This window comes from Cygnus olor, chromosome 6 (genome assembly GCF_009769625.2).
Source record: "Cygnus olor isolate bCygOlo1 chromosome 6, bCygOlo1.pri.v2, whole genome shotgun sequence".
Taxonomy (NCBI): Eukaryota; Metazoa; Chordata; class Aves; order Anseriformes; family Anatidae; genus Cygnus; species Cygnus olor.
Window position 1 is genome coordinate 16,523,312 of NC_049174.1, and position 20,543 is coordinate 16,543,854.

The following is a 20,543-nucleotide window of genomic DNA, read 5'->3' on the forward strand; positions in this document are numbered from 1 at the left end:
GACTGCAGGCTTAATAGCCTGGGGTCAGGCCCCAATTTACCAAACTGCACAACATTAACCCTATAACCTACATGCTTCCTTCTGCCTTCTCAGCACATTGTTACTTCCTATGCCTTGCAGTGAATATATAACATATTACAGTCCACAGTATTACTTGCATGTTCAGTCAATAACTATAATATAGAATATTCATAAAGAGCTTGCAATCATCAGATTGAATGCACAGCATACAATTTATGATATTCAACTGTACTTTCTAAAAACAGCACTAGTTTTCCTCCAAATAGTTAAGTGAAACAGTATGACTAGCCTTTTCAGAGTCTCACAAGGAATGGAGAACAAGAACCTCCCCTTCCAGCATGGCCCATAAAAAAGGTTGTTAGAATTGCAGTTTTTACATTCAGTTTTGTAAGGGGACTCAGTTTTGCTCAGGAGCTTCAGTAGTCCTGACACTTGAAATGACAGGGGCTCTATGCTCTGCAACAGCTCCACAGAAGGAAAACCTGCTGCTGCTTGTCTCTGCAGTGTTCCCATCAGCACAGCACAACTGTCCTGCAGAGCTGCTCAGCTCAGGAGTTAACAACATGGGTTAAGCCTGGGCCTGTCCAATCAGCCTAATTAACTAAGATTTCAGTGAGAACAAATGATGCTAAAGTTCCTATGATTATAAAAATCTGAAACCATTTTTTTTTTGTCTATTACTGGCTCCAGTACACTCTGTTCATTTATCAATTACTTAGTCATGGAGGCTGCAAATTGGCAATGTCAAAGCTTCTGCTGACTGCTAATTCTCTTAGGTGATGTATATTGCACAAATAAGAAAGCTACATTAAAATGCCAGCATTATATACAGCACAACATTTTCCACTCTCTCTGAGATGATTTATCATAGTCATGCTCACACTCATTCTGCCTCCTGCACCATAATTTATTGGGAAACTGTTCCATAATTGCTGGTATGACTTTGACAAGAATTATATGATGAGAAGATTTCAGTCATTAACCATCTAGAAATATCAAGTGTTATCCTCACATATGACAATGAAAGCTACATGGACACTTTACCCAGTCATATCACTTCCCATATCCATAAAGATTACCCCTTCAGGGAGGGTGCTTTTCTCCCAGCTCCTATGAAGAGTTCAAGGAGGCAGTAAGACAGAATTTTCAAGCCTTCTCAAAGCAAAAACCAAGAGCCCCTGAAACAAAATCCCCCACAACCCCAACTAGCACTATGTTTTGGGGAAATCCTATAAAAAACAAAATGTATACAAATAGTGCCATAAGTGAGGAAAGAAATCAGACATATAAACATTACAGCAGATGGCCCAAAGAAGCCAAATGATTTGCTGCATCTAAGAATATGCACAAAGAAAACATTCATATGTTTACTTCCTTGGGTATAGTACCATTGCATCTCATGCTGTACTGCTTACTGTAGTTCATTCTCCTGGGTATTTGTCTGCCTGCAACGCCAAGGTAAAAAAATGAATGCCTGGCTGTAGCCTTTCCAGTCCACATCTACGTGCCTAAATAAACTTGCTAAGCATCATCAGACATTACTGGGTCCAAGGTAGCTCCAGATGCACCACCACATCATCAACCACTTCAGGATTATTTTAAAATTATGCTTCATGTTTCAGTGACCAAATACAGACTTAAAGCTAAGCATCCATTTTATTACAATGACAGCTATACCTTACACTACCCCATTGCCATGGTAACAAATACAGTAGACACTAGATTTATGGTAAAATGTATTCCCAAAAGGTAATTTTTTTTCATTCTCTCTTGCATGATCCTACCAAACTACATAATTACAAAGAATATTCAGAGGATATGCTCTTAGCTGAGCTCAGCAGCTCAGTCACAAGTCCTGCATTCATTTTCTTTGGGTTTAATAAAATACACTGACGCTTCACACAAAAGATGTCAGAACTCTGGATTTCAAACAGAACTACTGAAAAATTAAGAGGAGACTATGTGCTGAGACTTAACTGAGTACAGCTATCCCAAGTTCTGTACAACAGGAAAGGGAAAGTATTTATCATCTGTGAGGAAACCATTTCTGCCTTCATTGAAAGGCGATGGAAATTATTTTTAAAAATCCAGGCACATTTCCTGCCTGTTATTGAACACACATCAGAATTCTTTTGATTGTTTAACGTTTTTTACATACCTTATGGTGAGACTATTTACATTCAAAGCCATAAATGTTATAGTTTTCATCAAAATTTTTACAAGTCAAGTCAGGTAAAAAAAAACTATCAGCAGCTGAGTAAAAAGCATTCCAGCTGGAATACAAGTTGCTGGAAAACATTCCTAAGCTATTGCCATTCAAGTAAATGTATATCACACAAACACTAGTTTAAGTTCTTTTCCTGCCTCTTTTTCTTGTCAAGCTGAAAAGAAGTCAGTATTGCATGAATAATAATATTTTCACATTATTTAAAATTATAAAGTTGTAAGATTCTTACATACAACAATTCTTTTTAAACAAAATTCTTATTTTTTTAATTGTTAAATTAGAAGCTGATTTAGTGTTGAAGGTTTCCATAGATCCAATCTTCAAAGTACGTTTTTGGTCTAATCAGATTTTCAGTATAAGACATTGCATTTGTAACAACTTATCTGAAATCTGATAATAGATCTGATGCTTCCAAAGGGCCCCCACTGATGCTGGAGCCAGACTATACAGCCAGCTCTCAAAAAACAAACAAACAAACAAACAAAAACACATTAATGTGTAGGTTGTTTTGAGAGGAAATAACACAGCCCTTGTCTGAGAGGGATCCTAGAGAAAAGGTGTGATACATCCACGTAAACAAGAGCTTCTTGATAATGGAAGTCTAACAATTAGACTGGCACTGCATGACGTGGGGGCAACTGGTGTAAACGTGTAGTAAACCAAGTATTTAAAATGTTATGTGCTTCCATAAAGGATTAACAATGGAACATTTAAATGGAATTGAAATATGCTGTGGAAATAATACATCTCTGTAGTTAGATTAACAAAAAGAGATATTCATTTAGGAGGAAAAACAGTTTGAAGCAACTGTAGGCTCATGCTGCCAAAGAACCCACTTTCCAAAAGATGTTAGAGCTCATTTCCTACTTGTCCACATGATTATATCCTTCCTGCTACAGTACTACACTTAGTGCTAATGTTGCTTCTGAATCTTTTTTCCAACCCCTGTGGGAAGTGGGGGAAAAAAACACAAAAGCAATGGTTCTTGGCTGTAGTGATAATATCCAGTGCTGTGAGGAAGAGAATTTGGAGCCAGCAACAACAAACTGCCATTCTACAGGAATAAATGAATCCTTTCACCAGATGTTACAAACATTTAGATCTTTTCCTTACCTGCCTCCTATCCCTCTGAGATGATGACGAAGAGGAGGCACTTCTGTGTGATGGAGTGGATGTTTTGTGAGCAGGAGATACACTCTTCTCCTCCGAACTCATCTTTGCAGCAAACTTGTAGTAATGGTCTTGTGCTCTTACCATTCATGTACAAAAAAGCAAGGGATACTCTTCTGCATCCTTCTGTTTCACAGTTTACGGAGAGACGAAAAAGAGTTCAAACTCAGCTGAACTGCACCTTAATAATAAAAAATAAAAAAAATAAAAAAACAGATGTGAAAGAGTGAATGAAGACACCTTTGCCCCAAAATAGTTCTGCAGGAAATAAATCTGTTGACAGTCACTATTTATTCCAGCAGATCTCCCGATTTTTTTTACTTCCTTTCCTAACATTACCCAACACAAACACAAATGCATTGCTCAGCATTCTCACAAAAGATAAAAGTGATGTTGTGTTATTTCAAAAAAAAAAAAAAATGGAAAGGCTTAGGCAATTCACAGCAATTCTCATGCAAAGTTTACAATCCATGACTGGGGATCGATAACCCAATCTTGCATGATACCATAACACTATCAACAAACTCCTTAGTAGCTGCACCAGGGGAGATGGATATTCATGAAGGAACTGCAGCTTGTGGGGAACCCACGCCAAGGTGGGGAAACGCATGAGGAGGAAGGAGTGGCAGGGAAAACTGCTCTGTGCTGATTGTAACCCACCACCCACTGCCACATCCCGTAAACATATTGGTTTAAATTGGTTTAATTTGGTCTTTGATTTCTCTCTACCCAGATCTATTTTATTTAGCGATAAATTAAATTCATTTTCTCCAAGTTGAGACTGCTTTGTCTGCAACAGTAATTGGTATGCAATCTCCCTGCCTTTATCTCACCCCACGTACTTTCCCATCCTATCTTCTCCTCCCATCCCACTGAGAGAGAGGCTGGATGGGCACCTGACTGCTAGCAAGGGCTAAGCCACCACAGCCACAAGGACCATTCTCTCTCCTGCTTACTCAGCCACTGCAATGTGCATTACCTCTTTACGAGTTTTCTCTCACTGACTCCTCTTCACCCAAATCTTTAGTTTCGATCCAAGAATGGAAACTTAGATACATATAGCAGCACAGAGGATATTTACGTTGATTATAAACACTACTAAACATTGTGAGTATGTCACCAGTACACTGCAACGGTTCAGGAACAGAGTTACAGTTCTCAGACCTTAACAGATTACTTCAGACTTGCTTCAGCTGATAGATCGTGTGTCTGTTCTTCTATTAACCTTGGATAAGAACGTTCTTTGAATGATGTCCTTTGCTTGAAACTATTATCTGTCTCCTCCACCTCTCTTTCCCTAGTTTTAAACTGGCCTTCCCTTTGCTATGCATTCCTCCCCCCCATCTGAGCTATCTTCTGCACTATGTTCAGCTACTCTGAAGCCTCAAAAGCCAAAACAAAACAAAAAACATCCCACCACAAGCAAAAAACCACCTCCAGAGCTACTGTAATTCTTCTTGTTTTGCCACACCTGTTTGAAGACTTCCATTTGCATTTGGTTAAAGACAAGGTATACATGATGGCATCGCTGCGAATCTTGCATTTTTATAACAAGTTGTATATGGCAAAAAAATACTTAGCATTTTTAAAACATCCAGCATCAGGCCAAATCAACTTTTCCTGAGAAAATATATTTCACTAAGAAGTACTGAACTTTATCTTTCATCACAGGAATGAGCAGGAGAAAGTTGACATTTGTCTCTAAGGAATAAATGAACAGCATTAACCAGCAGTGCTGTTTTTTTTTAAAAAAAAAAGGCCGCACAACATATTTGTTTCAGAACTTCAGAGATAAAATATAATGAAGTTGCATTCTGAGAGGCTTTTCCTTCCAGCCTAGCATACCAGGGACTGCTGATCTAGCTTCACAGCATTTTCATATCCTACAAGTGCATCAGGCAAATTTCAGCCAAGGATGTGTACTGACGATGTCTCAAGACCTATGCAAATTTTCCTACAAATAATGACTCAAATTACAAAAATTAGAAATAGTGGAACACTGAAATAATAATCCCAGTTCACAAAGCTGTGCAGAACAGTTGAGTTATGAAATAGCTATAAGGACAAATTTTCAGTCACTTCCAGTCATGAGGTCACTGAAAAATTTTTAGCAGAGCAGCCTTTGGGCAAATGAAAATCAAGTGCTTTTTAAAACATCTGATCTTCACTCAGTTGACTCATGTGGAAAAATTTATATTTAGCATTGGCACAGGAGGACAGCAATCTGGCACTTCAAGTTTTTTAAGGCTTTCCGGAAGCATAGGTGCTGTTGTAAGAAGCAAACACAAAGCTAGCAAGAGGTACTCAGGAGGAACAGTTCACTGAGTCTGTTCTCACCGGGTTGGCAATTCTGTGAAGTATCTGCTTTTTCTTTTGAATGGTATTGAAACCAAATAAAACAGTCACACCTGAACTAAATTCCCCAGTGGTTCTGTGGTGTTTCCCAAGCATGAGCCTGAAGCTTACCAAAAACTCACTTAAAGCACACTAATTTGTCAATAGCAGGCTCTCAAAAAGGACATATAAAACAAAATCTTACCCTTCACGCTACAAGAAGCAAACTGCCTCTTGCCCTATTTAACAGCAGCAAGAACTTCAGTACAAAATTGCAATTACTTATATGTAGAAATTTCTGATAGAAGAACAGTTCAGGGTTAAAACTTAAAAAACACAAGACATTTGAGAAAATGAGCACTGTAAGCACAACAAAAGTATTTACATAAACTAGCAAGAGCTAGCATTGAGCTTTTTGTTATTGTCCTTGCATGTTAAGTTTGGATTCTGTTTCTCTACATTGCTAAGAGCTTATCTTCCAATTCTGGCTTAAAATTTGGGTAATACATCTTTTTTAGAGCATGTTAGAAGGAATAAATGTAGTGAAACTGATGTAAAGAGGCGCCACTCTCTCCATAACAAAGATTGAAGCAAACAATTATAAATCTAATTTTTTGCCCAACCAATTCAATTTACCAAAATGAAACTAATGCTTTTGAGGCATTTTTCATGCACTTTTTTCCAAGCGTCACTGGCAATTTTGCTATTGGCTTCAGTGGGAACAGAAGCAAGCCACACACTGTGTTAAAGTATTTCTACACTACTTCTAGAAAACACGAGACAATCTAAGACAAACATTCAGAAACTGTGATGTTAGGATCTTGAGCAGGGAAATATTATTATTCTAATAATTGTGCATTTGTTCTGATACTGTTCCCTGACAAAGACCAAAATGTCTGAATTCATTGTAGGAGGTCAATTTTACCATCTCTACACCACAGGAAATCATCTTAAACCTGAAATTATTTTCAGTGATTTCAGTTGGGCAATTCAAACAGAATGGCACTACCCTTCAGAAATCAGGGTGACAAAATTGGCCATTGGATACTAATTGCTTCTTATCCAATTATCATTGACCTGTAGGCTGCAGTTTGCAACCATGACAGCGAAATCCCTCACAAACTGCTAAAACTCACCATCAGTTTAGGACCATCACTTGATTCAGCCCATCAAATGTGACTGGCTCACTTCAAAGCTACTTTGCCATGAGGTCGCAGGGTGGGAAATACATTAATCACTTACAAAGAGAAACAGACCTCCTAGAATGCAAAAAACAGACACTGCACAGAGATTTTGGTCATCGCAAGTGACAATCACCTAGCTGGGAGTTCTGTCTTCACCTTTTTTATTTGGCATCTCAACTATTTTGAATGTAAATCATCATTGGTTATTTAGCAATTATTAAAAAAAATACTCATTCTTCAGTACAATCTTTTCTCAATCATTTACTTATTTTCTAGGTAAAGCAATGGATATAGAAAGGTAAAATGCCCTACCCAAAGTCCAACAGAGCAGGCAAGTCTTGTAACCAGAACATGCAGTGAAGTGTTATAATTCCAATGCATAAATAAAAATACCATGTGCCATGACTGTAACATCCTCCATATAAGGCAAAACATCTATATCTGCTGTTATTCATAAAGGAGTACACAATGACTGTATGGAAACAACAATAAGAAATTATTCAAGAAATATACTTAAGATTATAGATTATTTACTGAGTTATCAAGAAATTTTTTATTCTTTCTTTTTATTCTGTTTAACCACCAAACACTTAATACACTTAATTCTTACTGTTCACTCCTACTATGCTTGTTTTCAAGCTAGCCTTTGAATTCAGCTTTTTTTTTCCAGTAATGTTTTTGTGTTTGATCTCAATTGTTACAGTTCTTCCAAGTCTGAAAAAAAAAGGAGGTGGAAACATAGAGATTCCCTTATTCTACCTCTACTTCTAAAATATTTTAATACACAGTAACTTTTTTCCATTTCTTTTTGGTTTATGGGGTTTTTGCCTTTTTTTCTGGTGTCTTAAGTCAAGTACTAAACACGTCTTAAAAACAAAGTGATTATTCATTTTCTTTCCATCCACAAAGGGTTGTGGTTTCTTTTGGTCTCTTTCTGGCTAAATAAATAAATAAAACTGTGATGTTTTCTTTTCTTTATTTCTCATATTTTTTTGACAATAGAGGTATTATGTTAACCCAGAAGTTCTGCTTTCTACCATCAGAAACAATTGTTTCAGATGCATCAAAATAACCTATCCAATACCAAGAGGTAGTATGATTATTTTTTTATTACACAATGTTACACTAAATAGTTTGAAAGGCAAGAAAGCACTGAGAGCTACATACTGATTTCTCTTCACCTTCTATCCCATGATACAATAATATATATTATTTATCATCTCTTAAAAGAAATTCTTGGGAATTTTGTAGACTGGACCTTTCAGAATTACAGAAATATTGAGAAGGCACTTGTTCTCAATATAAAAATTCATTACTCTGTAGCTTGCTCAGCAAAGAAAATAAATTATATCTAGAGTTGTATGTGATGCAAATTTTCATTTTAAAATTAAGTATTTTTATGTTACTAGCTAAAATTAAAAAAAAAGAGAGATTAGAATGGGGAAAGGCTATTTCTATTGGGAAAAGTTTGTGTAAAAAAATATTAGTGGAAATAATGAAAACATACAAATACATGATTTGCATAAATCCAGAGTTATAAATAAACCTGCACCTCATATAAATAGAAGTTTTCAATGGGTAACTCCAAATGAAGTCTAGCTTCAGACAGCAGACTTCTGTGATAAATGCTGTGTTGTTTCTCACTGGCTGTTTGTTTCCCTTGATTGATTCTTCTCTGCAAGAATGCCCAGAACGCCTTACAGTCTGTTTAATATCTTATGCAGTATTGGAATAATTTGAGAAGACAATATAGGGTGCAGAATGGAGTCTCTGGACATAAATGAAATAAAAATATGTGACCATCACTGGTATTATTCCAACCGAAGCATCTTCACACAGATCTGTCAACATGGGGCTGTTTTTCACTGGGAGGGAAGAGGTTTTATGTGGTGCTCTGCAGCTGTATAGCACACACATTCTGTATTCGGGCATCCAGTGGAGCCCACCCTCTGTTCTCATTTTACAAGGAATACACAACTGCATGTTCTCCCCCTCTAACTGCTGACCTTTCATACAGGGAAATCATAACCACGCTTCTGCTGCAGATCCCGAATGTTGCAAACACAAGAATATAATAGAAATAACACATTTCAATGCTGTGGCAATGCTGTGGTGGTTTCATAGTCCATTTATGGGAAACAAACAATTGTCCTTTTTTTTTTCTTCTCTCTCTCTCTCAATAAAGCAGTGAATCAATCACTTTACAGCCGCTATTTGAGAATCAGCCACATCAGCATTTACAATTCAGCTGAGCGAGACAAACTCTGTAACATGCTCTAGGTGTACAGAGACAAGAGAATTAAGAAACAGTGTGAAATCTGATCGACAATTAAACCCAAAGAAGCTGAAAGATGAGCAGAGACCGCACAAGTAATCTAGCAAACAATTCTGGATTCAACGATTTAACAGCTGCATTTGGTAACTAACAGCCTCATTTGGTTACATGAGGATACTGGCTATGACGAACTTCTTCAGTTGTACTTTCAACTGATTTTTAGCATAATGCTGAGCAAAAATTCGTGTCAGATCCTGCATCTCAAAACCAACCGTCCAGGAAATAACTGTTACCAGATTGCCATCACTCTAGACAAGTTTCTGCTTCTGGTAAAATCAGAAATAGCTATTCTGGATACAAGGTTTTATGGAGGACTTAATATTTGCTGCATTTCTATGTCTTGTTAAACATAATTCATTAAAAAGACTACACCAAAAAAAAAAAAAAAAAAAAAAAAAAAAAAAAAAAAAACCTCTTTTCCAAATAGGTTTATCACTTTAGCAAACTATCAACTTTTTAGGAAACAGCTTTAATCAATTAATTTTAAGATATATTTTATTTACAGGTCCTGTCAGAAATCATACAGATCCAATTCTGGATTCAGGAGAATTATTGGCAACATAAGGCATATTTGCAATATGGAAGAAAAAAAAAAAGAGCATCTTTTTCTTTTTAAAATTCACCAATTCAGTAATTCCCATCAGGAAAATCAGTTTCCCACATTTTTAGCATATTTTTAATAGCATAATTGTTCCGGTAATAACTTTCATGGCTAATATTCAACATAGTCATCAAAACTCAGGTCCTAGAGCTCTGACCAGTTCATTTTAAATCCTAGACAGATACCAAAACAACACTCTTGCTCTAACAGAACACTGATGATTTTCAGGTCCAATATTTATGAGTAGGAAAAAATGACTAAGAAAAATGGTATTACTAGCACTGAATGTCTTTTTAAGATAGAAGATACCATAATTCATATGGCTATGTTACCATTGGCTCTTTCAAGTATTTTTAAAGCTGCATATTCAAGGTTTGAATAACAAATGCATATCTAGTTGTCTGATGACAGACAAAAGTAGTCCTTACCTATTTTCCACATGCAATTTTCTGTAAAATTTTCTAGACCAGATTATTAATTGGCTAAAATACAATGTTTAAGACCAAAGTCTAAACCTGTATCACTATTCCCAATTACACTATCACTTCTTCTAGACTGATACTCAATATTGCAGCCAAAGTAATGAAGGAAAAAAATCAAATTTCGTAGCAGCCATGTTTTAAAACCCTACATTTGACACTCTCCACAACAAGCATTTGTTGAAAGAATTATCAAAGAAACTAAAACTAATTAACATGGCATTCCCCCAAATGGTGACTAATTTAACTGATCTTATTAAATGCAGTGTTTATTTTTAACAGTCCTTAGGTTTTGCTTTGGTTCTTTTACTGGGGATCCTTGTGCATTTTGTTTTTGTTTTTAAGGAGGTCTGTTTGTTTATATAGTCTCTATCACTTAAAGTGCCTACTCCACAGAAGACTGCAGCATCAACTATCATCACTGAGATGCTCTAACTTTAATGCCATCCTCTAATGGGACTTGGTGCTCCCCAACACGTCACATCTGGTATGATTTCTTTAACACTGATGTTTTTTTTTTTGTTTTTGTTTTTGTTTTTTTTCCAGAGTTGTTAGTCTAGGTATGGCTCAATAGTAATAAAAATAATATTTTTAAAAATTACTTGTGTGCATTTATGTCTGTAAAATGCACAGTTACAACATACTTCATCAAATAGATGGATGAGGTCAAACAGCAGATAATCAGATTCAAACAAGAAGAGGTCAGTACAGCATCTGCCTTTCCCATTTTCTGCTTGCCTACATGATTAAGCAGAGTTTTCCGCCCTTCCAGAATCCCTGAAGCACACATGGCAATTAGTGGCATTCCAGCATGTCCAAAACCTCCAGCTTAGATGATAATTTCAAATTAAGCCCTCAGCTCATTTCCAGGCTCTGAGGATTGCTTCAATAGCTGAAGCGACTGTAGGATTTTCATTAGGATTCCTTTGTTGTTCCTCACTCCTCAGGCTGTCACAATAATAGAATACTATTGATTTGCATGGCATGGAAATTTTTACATACTCCAGAGGCAGTGTTTTGACCTGTGGTGCATGCATTTGTAACAGACTGCTGTGAGTAGAGGATTATGCAGCGTACATACTTACAAATACACAAATACAAATATGCACTATAACCCAATTAGATATAAAACAGGAAATATTAACTGCTAGACATTATCATCCTTTCTGGGATGACATAAGACCATAAGACTCAAACAGCCTTAGACAGGAAAACAAACAAACAAACAAAAACAACAAAAAAAAAACCCACTGTCATCACACGCTGTCACATTCCTCCAACCCTTTTTCAAATCCAAAACATTTTAGGGGAAGGAGGTTCTGTGAAAAATTTTTGAAGAATTACATCTTTCAGATTTTTAATGTAAGCCATAAAGAGACAGTAAATTGTAATTAAAACTCAGAATATCATTTAAAGGAAAAAGAGAGCAAGTTTCATGCATCTTGATTTTTTTTATGGATAACATAACACAATTTTCAGCAAGCTCTTAAAAAAATACTCTTAAAAAAAAATAGCCTCTTCTCTTTTGCTTAATTTAGTGATTTTTTTTTTAATCACTGGGCAACTTGGACAAAGAAAACAGTTTAGAAGCCTAAAGACTCGGGTTTCTTTCAAATAAGAGTTTCAACTGGATAGTGATCTAAAGCACAGAACTTAATTTACCTTATAAAGGGGCTGCCTTTTACTGCCTTTTTTATTATCCTGTGTCATTTCCCTGCATCCTGTATTTCCACTGCCTCATCACCTTTACATTTTTGCTGCATTTCAAACCTACCAAGTAAAATTTTTGATTCCTATGTGTCCTGGTTTCAGTTAGGACAGAGTTAATTTTCCTCCTAGTAGCTGGCAGGGTGCTATGTTTTGGATTAGGAAGAGAAGAGCGCTGATAACATGCTGATGTTTTAATTGTTGTAGAGCAGTGCTTACACCAAGCCAAGGACTTTTCAGCCTCTCTCTGTCCTGCTAGCGAGCAGGCTAGGGATGCAGCAGAAGCTGGGAGGGGACAGACCCAGGACAGCTGACCCAAACTGGCCAAAGGGGTATTCCATACCATCTGACGTCATGCTGAACAATATATAGGGGTGGCTAGCCGGGGTGGGGGGGTGGCCGGCTGCTCGGGGATAGGCTGGGCATCGGTCAACGGGTGGTGAGCAATTGCATTGTGCATCACTTATTTCGTACACATTATTACTATTAATACTATTATTATTATTATTATTGTTGTTATTCTTTTCCCTGTCTTAATAAACTGTCTTTATCTCAACTCACAGGCTTCACTTTCCCGTTTCTCTCCCCCATCCCGGAGAGGGAGGGGGGAGGGTGAGCGAACGGCTGTGTGGTGTTTGACTGCCAGCCGGGCTAAACCACAACAGCCCATTTGGCGCCCAACGTGGGGCTCGAAGGGTTGAGATATCGACAGATTTGACCAGAGTGTGTTAAACTAAAATTGGTATAAGTATTCGACCTGCTTAATAGTTGCTAGTCACAATGTTGATTGCCTTAATCTCAAGTCTGCTGTGCCTGTTTCCCAAATTGAGTTTTATAGCAAGTTACTTTCTGTATGTGCTCCCTGTCGTGCTGTTTACCCTTTCCGGGCCCTGGTTTAAGATTGTTATGGTACTGTGTGGTGTAACGATGGCTTATGAAATGATGAAGTATCTGGTCATGACTCTAACCTGGTATTTGTACTCAGCACTGTCGTCGACTCTATACTTCGGAAACCATATCTCAGAAACTATTAGCAATTACACCTATTGCCTTTTTTCATCAGGGAGTCAGTCTCTGGAGGGGACAGGGGAAGATATTTTTTCCTACCTGTTCACTCTCCCTTCCTCCTTCACCACCCTCTTATCCCCCGAGCTAGTTACGGTAGCTCTCCAAGATGTTGAATATCCTTGGGATACTCAGACCAGCATGTTCTTGTTGTTATGTCTCCTGAATGCGCTTCAGGTTTTGTTTAAGGTTAAACAACTACTTAGGAATCTCATCTGGAGATCTGTCTTGAGGCGGGATATTTGCGAGTGGCAGGGAGTGTGGGAGGATATGGGCAGGTTTCTAGGGCAGTGGGCACCTCCAGTGTTTTGGACATTCACCCCTGAACAACTGCAAAATCCTAAAAAACTGGTAGAATGCTTGAAAAAAAGGTGTCATGACTCTGGCAGTTCCAAAGTGACACAAATCACTGTGGCGTGCTGGGGTCTGGCTTGTGCCTATCGAGCTGCAATTGATGCTACTATCAACCTAGTGACAGACCCTGCGGCCGTTCCAGTCCCGGCTCCTGCAGCCACTCCAGCTCCAGCTCCCGCAGCCGTCCCAGCTCCAGCTCCCGCAGCTGTCCCGGCTCCAGCTCCCGCAGCCGTTCCAGCTCCCGCAGCCGTTCCAGCTCCCGCAGCCGTCCCGGCTCCAGCTCCCGCAGCCGTTCCGGCTCCAGCTCCCGCAGCTGTCCCGGCTCCAGCTCCCGCAGCCGTTCCAGCTCCCGCAGCCGTTCCAGCTCCCGCAGCCGTTCCAGCTCCCGCAGCCGTCCCGGCTCCAGCTCCCGCAGCCGTTCCAGCTCCCGCAGCCGTCCCGGCTCCAGCTCCCGCAGCCATTCCGGCTCCAGCTCCCGCAGCCATTCCCACTCCTGTGGCTGGGTCAGAGAAACGAACTGTAGCAGTGCAAGTTGCCCCTGCAGAGGGTACTCCAACCCCTGTGGCAGACCCTGTGGCTGGGTCAGAGAAACGAACTGTAGCAGTGCAAGTTGCCCCTGCAGAGGGTACTCCAACCCCTGTGGCAGACCCTGTGGCTGGGTCGGAGAAACGAACTGTAGCAGTGCAAGTTGACCCTGCAGAGGGTATTCCAATCCCTGTGGCAGACCCTGTGGCTGGGTCGGAGAGGCGAGCTGTAGCAGTGCAAGTTGCCCCTGTAGAAAAGGTGAAAAAGTGGTATAGAGACGCAGGTCGTTTAGAACGCAGAAAGTCTTCTGCTAAGTCTGGGTCTGGAGAAGACGAGGCTGGGCCATCAAGTGTGCAGGAGGATGAAGATGAGGATGAGGATGTCAGTAAGTCAACAGTAACTACCCGAACCCTATACCAGCGTGAGCTACGAGATGTGCGAAAAGATTTTGGTCGCTGTATAGGTGAACAGCTTGTCACCTGGCTGCTCCGGTGCTGGGACACTGGAGCCAATGGTGTGAAATTAGAGGGCAGGGAAGCCAAGCGGTTGGGATCCCTTGCTAGAGACGCAAGCATTGACAAAGCAATTGGAGATGGAGCACGATCTCACAGCCTCTGGAGGCGTCTCCTGTTAGCTGTGAAGGGAAGGTATCCCTACAAGGAAGAACTTGTATGTGTACCAGTCAAGTGGACCACCATGGAGAAGGGAATTCAGTACCTGAGGGAATTAGCCGTACGGGAAGTAATTTATAAGGACTTAAACGATGCACAAACATCCACAGATCCAGATGAAGTCCAGTGTACTCGACCCATATGGCGGAAGTTTGTACGGAATGCACCATCAACATGGGCCAGCACATTGGCAATAATAACCTGGAAAAACGGTGAAGATCCCACAGTGGGTGACATGGCTAAACAACTCCGGGAGTACGAAGGAAATCTCTCCTCTTCCCTACAGGCCTGCGTCTCGGCTGTGGAGAAACTCTCTGAAGAGTTCCACCAACTTAAAGAGAATTTATCTTCCCCCCCACCTGAACAAACCAGTGGCCACCAACTAAAAGAGAATACTTTGGAGAAACTTTTTGAAGAGGTCCAGCAACTTAAAGAGAGTGTATTTTCTTCCCCACCTGTACAAACCAGCGTCTCAGCTATTAGGGGTAAACGTGCATCCATGCAAAGAAGACAATATGGTGGGTACACACCCCGCACCACCCTGTGGTTTTACCTACGTGACCATGGAGAGGACATGAGAAAATGGGATGGAAAATCTACTGAGACCCTAGAGGCACGGGTACGTGAGTTGCAAAAGAAAACAATCGGGAGAAAGGGGTTCTCTGAAAAGTTTGCTGCTCCAACTTCTAGCAGGCAGTCTTTTAAACACAGAAATGAAGATTCTGACCAGGACTAGAGGGGCCCTGCCTCCAGCCAGGGGGAGGAAAGGGACAACCGAGTTTATTGGACTGTGTGGATTCGATGGCCTGGCACGTCTGACGCACAGAAGTATAAGGCTCTAGTAGACACCGGTGCACAATGTACTCTAATGCCATCCAGCTGTAAAGGGCCAGAGCCCATCTGTATTTATGGCGTGACAGGGGGATCCCAGCAGTTAACTGTATTGGAAGCTGAAGTGAGTCTAACCGGAAATGAGTGGCAAAAGCACCGTATTGTGACTGGCCCGGATGCTCCGTGCATCCTTGGCATAGACTATCTTAGAAGAGGATATTTCAAGGACCCAAAAGGGTTCCGCTGGGCTTTTGGCATAGCTGCCTTAGAGACAGAGGACATTAAACAGTTGTCTACCTTGCCCGGTCTCTCAGAGGACCCTTCTGTTGTGGGGTTGCTGAGGGTTGAAGAACAGCAAGTGCCAATCGCTACCACAACTGTGCACCGGCGGCAATATCGCACCAACCGAGACTCCCTGATTCCCATCCACGAGCTAATTCGTCAACTGGAGAGCCAAGGAGTGATCAGCAAGACCCATTCACCTTTTAATAGTCCCATATGGCCAGTGCGAAAGTCTAATGGTGAGTGGAGACTAACAGTGGACTATCGTGGCCTGAACGAAGTCACGCCACCACTGAGTGCTGCAGTGCCGGACATGCTAGAACTCCAGTACGAACTGGAATCAAAGGCAGCCAAGTGGTATGCCACAATTGATATTGCTAATGCATTTTTCTCCATCCCTCTAGCAGCAGAGTGCAGGCCACAGTTTGCTTTCACTTGGAGGGGAGTCCAATATACTTGGAATCGGCTGCCCCAGGGGTGGAAACATAGCCCTACCATTTGCCATGGTCTGATCCAGTCTGCGCTGGAGCAGGGGGAGGCTCCTGAACACCTGCAGTACATCGATGACATCATTGTGTGGGGTGACACTGCAGAGGAAGTTTTCGAGAAAGGGAAGAAAATAGTCCAAATCCTTCTGAAGGCCGGTTTTGCCATAAAACAAAATAAAGTTAAAGGACCTGCACGAGAGATCCAGTTTTTAGGAATAAAATGGCAAGATGGACGTCGTCAAATTCCAATGGATGTGATCAACAAAATAACAGCTATGTCTCCACCAACTAGCAAGAAGGAAACACAAACTTTCCTAGGTGTCGTGGGGTTTTGGAGAATGCATATTCCAAATTACAGTCTGATTGTAAACCCGCTCTACCAAGTAACTCGTAAGAAGAATGCTTTTGAATGGGGCCCTGAGCAACGACAAGCCTTTGAACAAATTAAACAAGAAATAGTTCATGCAGTAGCCCTTGGGCCAGTCCGAACAGGACCAGATGTAAAGAATGTGCTCTACACCGCAGCCGGGGAGAATGGCCCCACCTGGAGCCTCTGGCAGAAAGAACCTGGGGAAACTCGAGGTCGACCCCTGGGGTTTTGGAGTCGGGGATACAGAGGATCTGAGGCCCGCTATACTCCAACCGAAAAGGAGATATTGGCAGCATATGAGGGAGTTCGATCTGCTTCGGAAGTGGTCGGTACTGAAGCGCAGCTCCTCCTGGCACCCCGACTGCCGGTACTGGGTTGGATGTTCAGAGGAAGGGTCCCCTCTACACATCATGCAACTGATGCTACATGGAGCAAGTGGGTTGCACTGATTACTCAGCGGGCTCGAATAGGAAACCCCAGTCGCCCAGGAATCCTGGAAGTGATTATGGACTGGCCAGAAGGCAAGTACTTTGGGATATCGTCAGAGGAGGAGGTAGTCCGTGCTGAAGAAGCCCCACTGTACAACAAGCTACCAGAAAATGAGAAGAAATATGCCCTGTTCACTGATGGGTCCTGTCGTATTGTGGGAAAGCATCGGAGATGGAAAGCTGCTGTATGGAGTCCTACACGACGAGTTGCAGAAGCTGCTGAGGGAGAAGGTGAATCGAGTCAGTTTGCAGAAGTGAAAGCCGTTCAGCTGGCCTTAGATATTGCTGAACGAGAAAAGTGGCCAGTTCTCTATCTCTATACTGATTCATGGATGGTAGCAAATGCCCTGTGGGGGTGGCTACAACAATGGAAGCAGAACAACTGGGAACGCCGGGGCAAACCCATCTGGGCTGCTGCATTGTGGCAAGATATTGCTGCCCGGGTAGAGAACCTGGTTGTAAAGGTACGCCATGTAGATGCTCATGTGCCCAAGAATCGGGCTACTGAAGAACATCAAAACAACCAGCAGGTGGATCAGGCTGCTAAGATTGAAGTGGCTCAGGTGGACCTGGACTGGCAACATAAAGGTGAATTATTTATAGCCCGATGGGCCCATGACACCTCAGGCCATCAAGGTAGAGATGCAACATACAGATGGGCTCGTGACCGAGGGGTGGACCTGACCATGGACACTATAGCACAGGTTATTCATGATTGTGAAACATGTGCTGCAATTAAACAAGCCAAACGGTCAAAGCCTCTCTGGTATGGAGGACGATGGCTGAAATACAAATATGGAGAGGCCTGGCAGATTGATTACATCACACTCCCCCAAACCCGCAACGGCAAGCGCCACGTACTTACAATGGTGGAAGCAACCACCGGATGGCTGGAAACATATCCTGTGCCCCATGCCACCGCCCGGAACACTATCCTGGGCCTTGAAAAGCAAGTCCTATGGCGACATGGCACCCCAGAAAGAATTGAGTCAGACAATGGGACTCATTTCCGAAACAACCTTATAGACACTTGGGCCAAAGAACATGGTATTGAGTGGGTGTATCACATCCCTTATCATGCACCAGCCTCCGGGAAAGTTGAACGATACAATGGACTGTTAAAGACTACACTGAAAGCAATGGGTGCTGGGACATTCAAAAATTGGGAAACACATCTGGCAAAGGCCACCTGGTTAGTCAATACTAGAGGATCTGCCAACCGAGCTGGACCTGCCCAATCAAACCTGTTACGCACTGTAGAAGGGGATAAAGTTCCTGTAGTGCACGTAAGAAACATGCTGGGTAAGACAGTCCGGGCTACTCCCGCCTCAGGAAAAGGCAAGCCCATTCGTGGGATTGCTTTTGCTCGGGGACCTGGATGCACTTGGTGGGTAATGCAAGAGAATGGGGAGGTCCGGTGTGTACCTCAAGGGGACCTAATACTGGGTGAGAATAGCCCATGAGTTGAATTATAATATGTTAATTATCATATAACACTGTATGTCATCGCTACCATGGTTGCTATATATCATAGATGAAAATGGTGATTAATTAGAAAGTATTGGAAAGAGTGTAACCTGAGCATGACATAAATGGTATGGAATAAGGGGTGGATATCTGTCCTGGTTTCAGTTAGGACAGAGTTAATTTTCCTCCTAGTAGCTGGCAGGGTGCTATGTTTTGGATTAGGAAGAGAAGAGCGCTGATAACATGCTGATGTTTTAATTGTTGTAGAGCAGTGCTTACACCAAGCCAAGGACTTTTCAGCCTCTCTCTGTCCTGCTAGCGAGCAGGCTAGGGATGCAGCAGAAGCTGGGAGGGGACAGACCCAGGACAGCTGACCCAAACTGGCCAAAGGGGTATTCCATACCATCTGACGTCATGCTGAACAATATATAGGGGTGGCTAGCCGGGGTGGGGGGGTGGCCGGCTGCTCGGGGATAGGCTGGGCATCGGTCAACGGGTGGTGAGCAATTGCATTGTGCATCACTTATTTCGTACACATTATTACTATTAATACTATTATTATTATTATTATTGTTGTTATTCTTTTCCCTGTCTTAATAAACTGTCTTTATCTCAACTCACAGGCTTCACTTTCCCGTTTCTCTCCCCCATCCCGGAGAGGGAGGGGGGAGGGTGAGCGAACGGCTGTGTGGTGTTTGACTGCCAGCCGGGCTAAACCACAACACTATGTCTCAGAGCAAATTAAGAATTGCCTATTTTATTGATCTTGAATTTTGAACAGTGCATCATCAAATGCTTGTAGGGAGGATGCCACAAAAGTCACTGCTGTCCCAACATAAATTCTGCATTTAATGGGAGCAAATCCAAACTTGATGTTGATGGAATTTGCTCAGGTCACAGAGAATGGAGTGGGGATGCACAAAATTGGTGGATCAGTCAGAGCTTCCAAGAACCTAGTTTTTTGGGGTGCTAAATTGAAGGTCACATCCAGGAACAAAAAACAGGGTGCAATTACACAATGGGAACTTCATTCTTGGAAGCAATTAGTTTCACAAACATTAAGTGTCATGGCAGATCACAGCTGCACAGGATAATATAGTTAATAGCTTATATATAATCTGGGAAACATCAAGAAGGAATAGGGAGGTTGTATTACCTCTGTGACTGCTACTAAATCACTGTGTTCAGCTCTGCCACCAACATTTCAAAGACATCCACAAATGGGTTCAAGAGAGAACCATGAGCGTGATGACAGGATTGAAAAACATCACTACTAATAAATAGTTTATAGAGGTACATATATTTAGTTTGTCAAAGAGAAGATTAAAGGGTCACTGCATAACAATCTATAGCCCACTACATGGGGGAGAAGGAATTTATTATTAGCATTCTTCTCAAAATATATAACAAAAACTAATGGGACAAAAAAAAAGGGTGAAGGGTAAGCTAAATACGCAGACTAGAAATAAGGCACACAAATATAATGGCAACAATAATTGAACACTAATAAAATACACTAAGGCTTATACTGGGTGTATGTAGGGGATGGGTAGGCACTTTTTGATCAAGACTGGAATTCTTTTTTTGTTTTGTTTTGTTTTATATATGTTCCAAAGCTCAACCACTGCTACTAATTTGGAAGCAGGTATTCATACAGGGAAGTCTGATTGCCTATTCCATCATATAAGGTCAGATTACACTGTACTGCAAATGAATCAAACAATGAAATGAAAAATGGAAAAAGAAGGATAAACTGAAAGGAATAAAACTTTTTCTCCTTAATTCTGATCTTTGGTGCACCCCATTAATCTCTCCACTTGAAGGACTACAATTTTATCGTCCTATGTCTCTAGGCATTTATGAAGCCTGATACTTTGTATGGAACAACGTTAGATGTTCATGAAGTCTAGAGAAACTGTCCTGGTTTTAGCTAGGATAGAGTTT

The 20,543-nt window shown here is 41.2% G+C and overlaps 1 protein-coding gene across 9 annotated transcripts in view; it reads right to left on the reverse strand.

Moving 5' to 3' along the window:
• OSBPL6 (oxysterol binding protein like 6) overlaps positions 1-20,543 on the reverse strand; it is a 106,071-nt gene that overhangs the window by 53,100 nt on the left and 32,428 nt on the right. For 8 of the 9 annotated variants that reach the window (XM_040561924.1, XM_040561922.1, XM_040561927.1 and 5 more), the window contains exon 2: positions 3,362-3,599. In XM_040561924.1, coding sequence (XP_040417858.1) covers positions 3,362-3,505 — 144 coding nt within the window. In that variant the 5' untranslated portion in view covers positions 3,506-3,599. Of the gene's footprint in view, positions 1-3,361; positions 3,600-7,248; positions 7,267-20,543 lie in introns of those variants that run through there. The other variant, XM_040561919.1, reaches the window with a different exon arrangement.